Source organism: Hemiscyllium ocellatum (assembly GCF_020745735.1).
Source record: "Hemiscyllium ocellatum isolate sHemOce1 chromosome 40 unlocalized genomic scaffold, sHemOce1.pat.X.cur. SUPER_40_unloc_4, whole genome shotgun sequence".
Classification (NCBI taxonomy): Eukaryota; Metazoa; Chordata; class Chondrichthyes; order Orectolobiformes; family Hemiscylliidae; genus Hemiscyllium; species Hemiscyllium ocellatum.
In genome coordinates this window covers 119234-130990 of record NW_026867532.1, presented here as the reverse complement: position 1 = coordinate 130990, position 11757 = coordinate 119234, and the positions used below count along the sequence as shown (strand labels likewise).

The following is an 11757-nucleotide window of genomic DNA, read 5'->3' as shown; positions in this document are numbered from 1 at the left end:
AGTTGGACATTAGTGAGCAGACGCGGCTGCGCAGTGACATCATTAATCCCACCCACGCCAAAACGGGTCCCTCAGCAACTCATTCAGGGTTATGCCAAGGTCACACGCCACGTGGCTATCTTAAACCTTGTCGGAAATCCCCACGTGGTTCCCAGTAAAACCGGTAGCATCTCAGAATTAGAGAGGGCTTGGGATTGCCACATTTCTTCCCTGGGTCCGTCAAGCTTTGATTGGCTTTCATATCTGGTCAGACTCCTCGTAACCGAGAAAGCTGCGGCTCCTCAAGCCGTCAGGACGACGAACCGTCGCTTTTCATCTGCCCCAACATCATTTGCCCGGAGAAAGTAGTGCATTCTTTCCGGGTACCGGGCCCAGACCTCATACGGCAGGATCGAACGAGCCAGGATTCCCAAATAATGGCACGGTGCCAGGAATGTTTACCCCCACCTCAACTCAAAGGCGGGTGTCGCGAGCGGATTTCTTCAGGAACTTGTTTGTCTCTCGTTGCCCCTGGAATAGCTACAAGGAGGCTGGGACCCCACACCCCCCCTCACCAAATCACCACGGGGACGGTCTGTGACACTGACCGAGCACCCTCAGAGCCAGCTCTCGGAGTGAGCGGAATTCCTGACCTTCCTGTTTATGTCTGTCAGCCAGGGCTCCCGAACGGCACCGGATTAGCAGCAACAAGCAAGGAGCTCACGCACTCTACTGTCCATCAGGCTGGCATCCTTTCAATTAGTGCAGGGACCATCCCTAAACACAGTCTCTCCCAAATCACCTCCCTCCCCCAGCTAACACAAGGAATGTTAGGGACCATCCCTAAACACAGTCACTCCCAATTCACCTCCCTCCCCCAGCTAACACAAGGGACATTAGGGAACATCCCTAAACACAGTCTCCCCCCAAATCACCTCCCTCCCCCAGCTAACACAAGGAAGGTTAGGGACCATCCCTAAACATAGTCTCCCCCCAAATCACCTCCCTCCCCCAGCTAACACAAGGAAGGTTAGGGACCATCCCTAAACACAGTCTCTCCCAAATCATCTCCCTCCCCCAGCTAACACAAGGAAGGTTAGGGACCATCCCTAAACCCAGTCACTCCCAATTCACCTCCCTCCCCCAGCTAACACAAGGGATGTTAGGGACCATCCCTAAACACAGTCTCTCCCAAATCATCTCCCTCCCCCATCTAACTCATAGAAGGTTAGGGACCATCACTCAAAATAGATCTTCCCAAATCATATAACGCAAGGGGAGTCAGGGACTGTCCCTAAACATAGATCTTCACTCGCCACCTCCTGTCCCCGGCTGAGATAAAGTCAGGGACCGTCCCTAACCGCAATGTATCCCAATTCAGCACCCCCGACCCCCCCTCTCCGTTTAACTCAAGGGAAGTTAGGGACCGTCCCTAAATAAAGTCTCTCCTGAATCCCCCTCATTCACCCGCCCAGATGGAGAAACGTCAGGGGACCGTCTCCCAACGCAACATCTCCGTTCCCGGGGAACGACGGGCAAATCCATCCCCCCACTGGGCCCCCCCTTCCCCCGGTTTCAAGGAAGTGACCAGGAAACTGACCGTGTTATAGATTCATTTTATTTCACACCCGCAGAGACCTGGTTGGGAAGGGGTTCGGGGTGGGGGGGGTGGAGGTGGGGAGGGTTGGCGGAGGGAGGGAGGGTGGGGGTGGTGGAAGATAGGCCGCAGAGGAGTGAAGGGGAGGTGGAGGGGGCAGGCAGAGGAAGACTGCAGGGATGGATACTGAGGGAGGGAATGGAAAAACCAATGGAGGACACATTGAGAGCGCATGGGGGGAGGTAAAGTTGAGCCGAGAGAGGGGATAGAATCGTGCTCAATGGGCTGAGCGGTCACCTGGTTGGGGAAGGGGGTCAGAAGGGTGGAATTTGTCGACCCGCTCTCTCTCTCTTCCTCACTGGGATGGGTCCATCACCCTGCCAATGAAGAGTGGGTAACCCAACTCGTCGTTCCACAGGATGACCAGGTAGGGCTGCTGAACCTCGAACATGACCACGTTACGGGCAACCGAGAGGGCGGTGATGGCAGCTGCCTCCACGCCCTCCTCGTCCAGGGTGAGCGCCGCCTGGTGTTCGGCACCGGAGACCTCCACCGGGTAGGCACTCATCCCGCACAGGTTGGGCTGCACCAGGACGTCCTGCAGGCCTAGAGAGAGAGAGCGAGAGAGAGAGAGAATCGTTTATAACTCTGCTCCCAGGCGTCTCCGAACCCTCACACTCGGTTGCCTCCCCCTTCCCCAGCAATCGAGCGCCGTACAAGGATCAGTTCGAGGGATACGGTGAGGCAGGGGGAGGGAGTGAGAGGAGCTGAGTCCACGAGAAAGGCCAGCCCATGATCGCTTCAAATGGCGCAGCAGGTTGGACAGGCCTGAGGCCTACTCCTGCTCCAGGTTGTTATGTTGCTATGGTGACAGGGAGGGAGGAGAGCATGGAGAGGGGGGTACTGCTGGCAGGAAGGATGACGCTCAACGTGAAAGGGTTTGGAAGTGGACGTCGGAGGGTCTGAGCTACAGGGAGAGGCTGAACAGGCCGGGGCTGTTTTCCCTGGAGCGTCGGAGGCTGAGGGGTGACCTTATAGAGGTTTATAAAATCATGAGGGGCATGGATAGGGTAAATAGACAAAGTCTTTTCCCTGGGCTGGGGGAGTCCAGAACTAGAGGGGCATAGGTTTAGGGTGAGAGGGGAAAGATATAAAAGAGACCTAAGGGGCAACTTTTTCCCCCAGAGGGTGGTACGTGTGTGGAATGAGCTGCCAGAGGATGTGGTGGGGGCTGGTACAATGACAACATTTAAGAGGCATTTGGATGGGGATATGAATAGGAAGGGTTTGGGGGAATATGGGCCGGGTGCTGGCAGGTGGGACTAGATTGGGTTGGGATATCTGGGTCAGCATGGACGGGTCGGGCCGAAGGGTCTGTTTCCGTGCTGGAGGGCTGACCTGGTGTTTGGAACGGTCCGTCCAGTTAATCCTGTTCGCAATCCCTCTTCCCAAGTGATTAACCTCACTTTTTGGATTCTTTTCAGGAAGTCTTGATTAAATTCAATACCTCTCCCCCCCTCCCTCCCCCCTCACTCTCAGGCTGCTCCTTCCAGACCCTAACCCCTCGAGTGACCCTCCCTCCCTCCCCCCTCACTCTCAGGCAGCATCTTCCAGACCCTAACCCCTCGAGTGACCCTCCCTCCCTCCCCCCTCACTCTCAGGCAGCACCTTCCAGACCCTAACCCCTCGAGTGACCCCGTGAATCATTTCTGTCAGCCCTGGTAAATCCTCGCCATCTCTGTAAAGTGCAGAGCCGAGTCTCAGAGAGGAAGACACGAGCTGAGGCTGGGGCCAGACATGACAGTGATTAATGCTCACCCTCTGAGAGTCAGACTCTCGGGTCATTCCAGCTTCATATCTCGGTCTGTTCGGGAAACGTCGGACAGATACAGCCAGGTTCCCGAAATCCCACCCTCCCTGTCCCCACCCCGAGAGGATGCACTGTTAAAATTCCTAATTACGTTCCCCGTTTTATCAAACACGGTATTGATCTCACAGTCCGAGGGCCTGAGGCCCAGTCCACACAGCACCCGGTCACAAGCAGGGACAGGGACTGCACGGGGAGGGTTAGATAGAGTGTAGGGCTCCCTCTACATCCCCCTGACAGTGTGTCCCCCTCCCACTTTATACCCAGTGTCAGCATCCAGCGCTCCCAGGGACAGGGACAGCACGGGGTTAGATACAGTGTAGAGCTCCCTCTACATCACCCTGACAGTGTGTCCCCCTCCCACTTTATACCCAGTGTCAGCATCCAGCGCTCCCAGGGACAGGGACAGCACGGGGGGGTTAGATACAGTGTAGGGCTCCCTCTACATTCCCCTGACAGTGTGTCCCCCTCCCACTTTATACCCAGTATCAGCATCCAGCGCTCCCAGGGACAGGGACTGCACGGGGTGGGGTTAGATACAGTGTAGAGCTCCCTCTACATCCCCCTGACAGTGTGTCCCCCTCCCACTTTATACCCAGTGTCAGCATCCAGCGCTCCCAGGGACAGGGACAGCACGGGGTTAGATACAGTGTAGGGCTCCCTCTACATCCCCCTGTCACTGACCCATATCATTGAAAGGCTGGATGAGATCCTGGCTGTTCCTCAGCTGGAGTGCTGGCAGGAGGACACTGGTGGGTTTGAGCTGGGTGCCCTGGAGCTGGGTGAGAGCTGCCCGCAGGTTGGGCAGGGTGAGCTCCTGTTCCAGTTCCTGGACCGTCCGGCTGATGTCCCCGGGCACCATCACGATCAGGCTGCTCCTGCCAAACATCTGGAACTTGGCGATCTGCAGCAGAGAGATGGGTCAGCACGTCACAGACCATTCAGCCCCTCCTTCCGCAGCCTGTCCCACAGGAACACGAGGCCATTCAGCCCCCTTCTCCAGCCTGTCCCACAGTAACAGGAGGCCACTCGGCCCCTTAGCATCATAGCTAGCCATTTCGCTTCTTCACTATCATTCATCCTCTAACCTAATGTTTGTGACCAACCTCAACGGAGACCGTTTAAATGGAAACCTCTGTTTGCATTTTATTTCCAGGGGGAAAGAGTGTAGAGTTTTGGGATTTGGCGGGAGGGCCTTCAGGGTGCTGTCGGGCCTGAGATCTCTGGCTCACATCCCAGAGAGAATAGCACCTCTCTCCCAACACTAACCCAATTCCCCCTCCTCCCCCACCCCCGATCACCCACCCTTGGGGCATGGGGGGAGTCCAGAACTAGAGGGCCATAGGTTTAGGGTGAGAGGGGAAAGATATAAAAGAGACCTAAGGGGCAACTTTTTCCCCCAGAGGGTGGTGCGTGTATGGAATGAGCTGCCAGAGGATGTGGTGGAGGCTGGTACAACATTTAAGAGGCATTTGGATGGGGATATGGATAGGAAGGGGTTGGAGGCCGGGTGCTGGCAGGTGGGACTAGATTGGGTTGGGATATCTGGGTCAGCATGGACGGGTTGGGCCGAAGGGTCTGTGTCTGCGCTGTAGGGCTGACCTGGTGTTTGGAACGGTCCATCCAGTTAATCCTGTTCGTAATCCCTCTTCCCAAGTGATTAACCTCACTGTTTGGATTCTCTTTAGGAAGTCTCGATTAAATTCGCTACCTCTCCCTTCCCAGCCCAGGCAAGTCACACTCAAAATCCGCAGGGGGGGATAAAAAAACAGGAAATGACACCACCAACAGGAAATGACATCACCAATCCAAAGAAACCGAAGCAAATAAGTAGAAAGCGGGAATCATCAGCAGTGCTTCGTCCGGAGGCTCACTGAAGATGTAACCGAGTAGGGTGACGAAACGTCTGGAAGTGAACCGTCCAGCTGGAGAAGGGGAGGGGCTGAATGGCCTCATCCCGTGGGACAGGCTGGAGAAAGGCAAAGGGGGTCTTCGAATCGCGGAAGGTTAGCATCCGGGGAAGAGGGAAGGAAATGTCCCTCGGAAGCTGTGCTTTTCCAGCAGCGCTCCGACCTCGACACTGTCCCCAGACCCGAATGGAATCTCAGGCTTTACTGCGGAAGGGATCCGGGTATAAAGGAAGGGAGATTTGACTGAAAATGGACAGGAATACTGCCCCCTTCCCCAAGGGAAGCTAGACTGACCGTTGGAGACTGCGCGCAGACTGGGGTGGGAGGGTCTGTCTGACCAGGACAGGTCGGGCCTGGACTCATGGGAGTTCAGAGGAATAGGGGGCAGCCGGATGGTAACGCATAAGGACGGGTCAGGGGGAGATGGGGGTATAGGTTTGTTCGCTGAGCTGGAAGGTTCATTTCCAGACGTTTCGTCACCCGACTCGGTAACATCTTCAGTGGGCCTCCAGGCGATGCGCTGCTGATGATGCCTGCTTTCTATTCATATGTTTGGGTTGGTGATGTCATTCCATGTGGTGATGCCATTTCCTGTGGTGATGTCACTTCCTGTTCTTTTATTTTCGCTCTCAGGGGAGTCCAAGTCAATGTTGATCGAGGTTCCAGTTGGAGCGGTCAAACATATCAACGGAAGGCAGGAACCATTGAGGAGCACGTTCCTTCGGCAAGCAGGCTAGGCCGCACCCAGTCAACCAGAAGCCCGGCAGCTGGGTAACACCTGCTGCAGAGTCCCGTGGCGCTATCAGCTACAACAACAACCTTCAGCGATCGCTCGAATCGCCGTGAGGTAATCCATTGGAATTTTACGCCCCAACTTGACATGGCCGAGGGGTAGCAGGGGGAATTTCACTTCGACAAAGGTGAGGTGCGGCCATTTAGGAGCAGGATTTACAGAAAGTACGATGCCGACAGGAAAGCGAGAGGGTAAAGAACATGCACGGTGACAGATAACGCGGGGAAACGTGAAGTCGCTCCCCTTATAATAAAAAACACAGAGGCTGGCTTAAACGGTGAATGACTGCAGAACTCCGAGATGCGGGGAAATGGGGCACAGGCGGTTCGTCTGCAGAGGCAGCGGGTAACCGCTAAGCATGATGGGATGTTCTCCCTCCCTCTGAACATACGTGTCAGGATGTCATGCTTCGGTTATACCGGGATGTTGGTGGGACCACATCTCGAACACGGTGGGCAGTTTCCGTCTCCTGATCGAAGGAAGGATGTCGGGAGGGGTGGGCCGGTTCGGAGGCGGTTTTACTGGGATCGATCCCTGGAATGAGCGGGGTGACACGGGAGGAGAGCTTGGAACGGACTGGGATTGCTCCCCCTGGAGGTTGGAGGGAATTCCAAACACCGACAGATCAGGCACGACCCCAGTGAAGGACGGAAAAGTGGAATTTCCACAATCCAGCGACTTATCAACAAATCTCCCAGAATTATTGTTGATTCTTCCAAACCCTGAACTGTTATTAAAGCCGAGATGTGTATAGCATCAGAGATTGGATACCCTCCTTACACTCAGGCTGTGTACAGGGCCCCATGGTGTCTCAGTGGTTAGCGCTGCTGCCTCCCAGCACCAGGGACTCGGGTTCGATCCCAGCCTCAGGGGTGACTGTGTCTGTGTGGAGTTTGCACATTCTCCCCAAGTCTGCATGTGTTTCCTCCGGGCGCTCCGGTTTCCTCCCACAGTCCAAAGGTGTGTAGGTTAGGGTGGATTGGTCGTGCTAAATTGTCCCACAGTGTTCAGGGATGCGTAGGTTAGGGTGGATTGGCCGTGCTAAATTGTCCCACAGTGTTCAGGGATGCGTAGGTTAGGGTGGATTGGCCGTGCTAAATTGTCCCACAGTGTTCAGGGATGCGTAGGTTAGGGTGGATTGGCCGTGCTAAATTGTCCCACAGTGTTCAGGGATGCGTAGGTTAGGGTGGATTGGCCGTGCTAAATTGTCCCACAGTGTTCAGGGATGCGTAGGTTAGGGTGGATTGGCCGTGCTAAATTGTCCCACAGTGTTCAGGGATGCGTAGGTTAGGGTGGATTGGCCGTGCTAAATTGTCCCACAGTGTTCAGGGATGCGCAGGTTAGGGTGGATTGGCCGTGCTAAATTGTCCCATAGTGTTCAGGGATGCGTAGGTTAGGGTGGATTGGCCGTGCTAAATTGTCCCATAGTGCTCAGGGATGTGTAGGTTAGGGTGGATTGGCCGTGCTAAATTGTCGCACAGTGTTCAGGGATGTGCAGGTTAGGGTGGATTGGCCGTGCTAAATTGTCCCACAGTGTTCAGGGATGTGTAGGTTAGGGTGGATTGGCCGTGCTAAATTGTCCCACAGTGTTCAGGGATGCGTAGGTTAGGGTGGATTGGCCGTGCTAAATTGTCCCACAGTGTTCAGGGATGTGTAGGTTAGGGTGGATTGGCCGTGCTAAATTGTCCCACAGTGTTCAGGGATGTGTAGGTTAGGGTGGATTGGCCGTGCTAAATTGTCCCATAGTGCTCAGGGATGTGTAGGTTAGGGTGGATTGGCCGTGCTAAATTGTCCCATAGTGTTCAGGGATGTGCAGGTTAGGGTGGATTGGCCGTGCTAAATTACCCCATAGTGTTCAGGGATGTGTAGGTTAGGGTGGATTGGCCGTGCTAAATTGTCCCATAGTGTTCAGGGATGTGCAGGTTAGGGTGCATTAGTCAGGGGTAAGTGTAGAGTTATGGCGGTTGGGTTTGGGAGGGAGAGTCGGGGTGGACATGTTGGGCTGAAGGGCCTGTTTCCACACCTTCGGGGTTCTAGGGCCAGTCACGTTATTTTAGGAAGGGTACAAAGATGTTGCTTCAGAGAAGGATTACTAATGCGTAGCCTGAGGTAATGAAGAAAGCCTGGCCAGACTAAGGCTTGTTCCCATTGGAGATTAGAGAGTTCGAGGTGATTTAGTTGAAATACGGTGTGGAGCCCGTAGTGCGGAGGGAATACGTTCCCTTGGTCTCGAAGTGGGACGATCATCGTTTCGAAACCATTTCAAATGGAACTTGAGGGAGAACACCTCCTCTCTGCAGTGTCCGAAACTCTCTTGCCGAAAAGGTGGTAGAAGCAGGGAGCTGGGGTGGGGAGAGGGGGATTGATTCTCGGGAAGCATGCTCTGAGGGGTGGGGGAGTGCGGGGAGATACGAGGGAACGGGAGTTTGAGGAGACAGTTGCAGCAACGGCGATGCTGTTGAACGGCGGGGCGAGATTGAGGGGCCGAATGGCCGGCCGGTGTTCCTGGCTCGAGGTGTGCGCGTCGTACCTTGGCGTTTAGGCCTTCGTGGAAAATGGCCGCCAGCGGGTAAGAGGCATGATGGAGCATCGGGACGGTCACCATCTTGTCCGGTGACACCGAGAAGAATTCCTCCCTTCTGTCTTCCTTCCTGAATCTGGTCTTCCAGGTGCCTGAGGCAACGGGGCAAACACACAGGCGCTTCAGCAAATGGATTGGCAGGCTCAGGGAGGCCTTGAGGCCTAGTAACCGAGGCAATCACCCAGGCCTGTCCCAGAATGCTCTGCGGCGGGGGATGGCAGTGGGGGGAGGATGGCAGGGCTGAGGGTTCACTTCAGCCCCACTTTTTTACCCCGCCAGTCCCTCCCTCAGCTCGGTCGGTGCTGGAGGCCAGGCCCTGCCCTCCCTTCCGACCCTCGACCGAGGGGTGGAGGGAGAGAGAGAGATTCCCTCTCCAAATAGGGACGGGGGAGTGAGGGGTGGAGGGAGAGAGAGACTCCCTCTCCAAATAGGGACGGGGGAGTGAGGGGTGGAGGGAGAGAGAGACTCCCTCTCCAAATAGGGACGGGGGGGGGGTGGAGGGAGAGAGGGAGATTCCCTGTCTGGATGTGACCCTGACCTTTGTAGAAGACAGCGTTAAGCAGCAGCAGTTCGGTGTCTGCGGTGACGTGGTTCACCAGCGTGGTAATTTTGCCGCCTGTGTGTTTGGTGATCCATGAGTTGATGTTCCTCACATTCTCGCTCATGTTCGTGGACAGAGACATTGGCTTGATCCCGTACAGTCTCTGAGAGTCTTCCATGAACGTCTGCTTCAGCTGCAAATCTGCATGGAGAGAGACAGCAGTCAGCAAGGGGGGGTCTGTGTGTCTGTGAGTGAGTGTGCCTGTGAGTGAGTGTGACTGTCTGTGTGTGGTTGTGAGTGAGTGTGACTGTGTGTGTTGTGAGTGAGTGTGACTGTGTGTGTGGTTGTGAGTGAGTGTGACTCTGAGTGAGTGTGACTGTGTTTATCTTTGTGAGTGAGTGTGACTGTGTGTATATCTTTGTGAGTGAGTGTGACTGTGTATGTTCGTGAGTGAGTGTCACTATGTGTGTGGTTGTGAGTGAGTGTGACTGTGTGTTTGTGAGTGAGTGTGTGTGTCTGTGAGTGAGTGTGACTGTGTGTCTTTGTGAGTGAGTGTGACTGTGAGTGAGTGAGTGAGTGTGTGTGTGTGTGTGTGTGAGAGACTGTATGTTTGTGAGTGTGTGTCTGAGTGACTACATGTGAGTCAGTGTGTGAGTGTAACTGTGTATGTGTGTGAGAGAGAGTGTGTCTGTGAGTGAGTTTGTGTGTGTTTATGAGTGAGGATGCGTGTGTGAGAGTGTGTGTGTCTTTGTGAGTGTGTGTGTATGTGTGAGAGAGAGTGTGTCTGTGAGTGAGTGTGACTATGTGTGTGTGTGTGTGAGAGAGAGAGTGTGTGTACGTTTGTGGCCCGGTGTCTCAGTGGTTAGTGTTGCTGCCTCACGGCGCCAGGGACCCGGGTTCAATCCCAGCCCCGCGGGTGACTGTCTGTGTGGAGTTTGCACATTCTTGTGGGTGCTCCGGTTTCCTCCCACAGTCCAAAGATGTGTAGGTTAGGGTGGATTGGCCGTGCTAAATTGTCCCACAGTGTTCAGGGATGTGTAGGTTAGGGTGGATTGGCCGTGCTAAATTGTCCCATAGTGTTCAGGGATGTGTAGGTTAGGGTGGATTGGCCGTGCTAAATTGTCCCATAGTGTTCAGGGATGTGTAGGTTAGGGTGGATTGGCCGTGCTAAATTGTCCCACAGTGTTCAGGGATGTGTAGGTTAGGGTGGATTGGTCAGGGGTAAGTATACTCTAATCGGGTATGGGGAATGGGTTTGGTTGGGTTACCTCTTCGGTGGGTCAGTGTGGATCAGTTGGGCCGAAGGGCCTGTTCCCTCATTGTCGGGAATCTCACCTCAAAACTCCACCCCTCTCTGAACGCTGTGGACCATTCCCCCCTCAATCCATCTACCTTAAGCTGCACAAACATGAGGGGAGGGGGTAGGCGGGTGTGGTGGTGTTGGAGAATGTGCATTCCCCAGTCAGACCGTCGCCCCCCCCGAGGCTGGCATCGAACCCGGGTCCCTGGCGCTGTGAGGCAGCAGCGTGAACCGCTGAGCCGCCGCGCCTGACCAAGATGGCGGCATTTCTTGGGCCTGCCCTTAGAGACCACTCAGCAAAATATCTCAGGCAACAACTTCAGATCCACGAGGACGCCAGTGGGAAACACTGCTTCTAATCCCCCCTCGCCTTCCGTCTTATCCGGAAGTATAACTCCAGTCCGGACGGGGACCAGGGAATAATTATCCCGGGGATGGGGGGGGAGCCATTCAGCCCATCGGTGCAGACACTGGCTCTATCCCACCTGCCTCTTTTCCCCATAGCTCTGCGCCCTATTTGTCCTCACGTAACGCTCCAGTGCCCCCTCCTCACATTTCCTGGATGAGAGCAAGCTTTCTCCCATCACCTCGCCTTGCGCCTCATGATAAATCTCTCGTTCTCCCCCCCCCCCACTTCCTATTGCCCTGCCCCACGGTCTCTGCTGTCCACACCCCTCTCCTCAAAGTGTCCTCCCTGCCCATGAACAGGGCGAGGAAACCGGACCACCTCGGTCAGGAGTCCCTGCGGTCGGGGTTAGGAGTCACATGTCGGGCCAGACCGGGGAAGGACGGCCGATTTCCCTCCCTCGGGGGACGTCGCTCAACCACAATCGTCACCGCCACGAACGAGACTGATGTTTCGGGTGGGTGGCCATTTTGGTCAGCATGGACCAGTCTAGGCCGGAGGCTCTCAGTGAATTTTAACACTCGATGTATTCACCGTACGCGCTCGTGCCAGTTTTGAAGACTTTTTTTTTGACGCCGAAGTTAGTGGGTGTCGACGAAGACACGGGCACAAATTTTAAGGGACAGAAATTCATGTTCGAAAGGACCGTACTGTTAGCCAAAGTCTATTTAATGGCATTAACGTTTGGATGTGTAGTGAACAAAATGTGGTGAGTACCGACGGACCACTGCTGATCTGAATGAATGAACGAATGAATGAATGAATGAATGATTGAATGAACGA

The 11757-nt window shown here is 54.9% G+C and overlaps 1 protein-coding gene across 1 annotated transcript in view; it reads right to left on the bottom strand.

Annotated features, from left to right (window-relative positions):
- Window positions 1–1931: 1931 nt before the first annotated feature.
- LOC132808838 (plasma protease C1 inhibitor-like) overlaps window positions 1932–11757 on the bottom strand; it is a 54310-nt gene continuing 44484 nt past the window's right edge. Inside the window, exons 4-7 of the mRNA XM_060822280.1 lie at window positions 9266–9469; window positions 8677–8819; window positions 4128–4347; window positions 1932–2182 (exon numbers count right to left, since the gene is read on the bottom strand). Coding sequence (XP_060678263.1) covers window positions 1932–2182; window positions 4128–4347; window positions 8677–8819; window positions 9266–9469 — 818 coding nt within the window. The remainder of the gene's footprint in view (window positions 2183–4127; window positions 4348–8676; window positions 8820–9265; window positions 9470–11757) is intronic.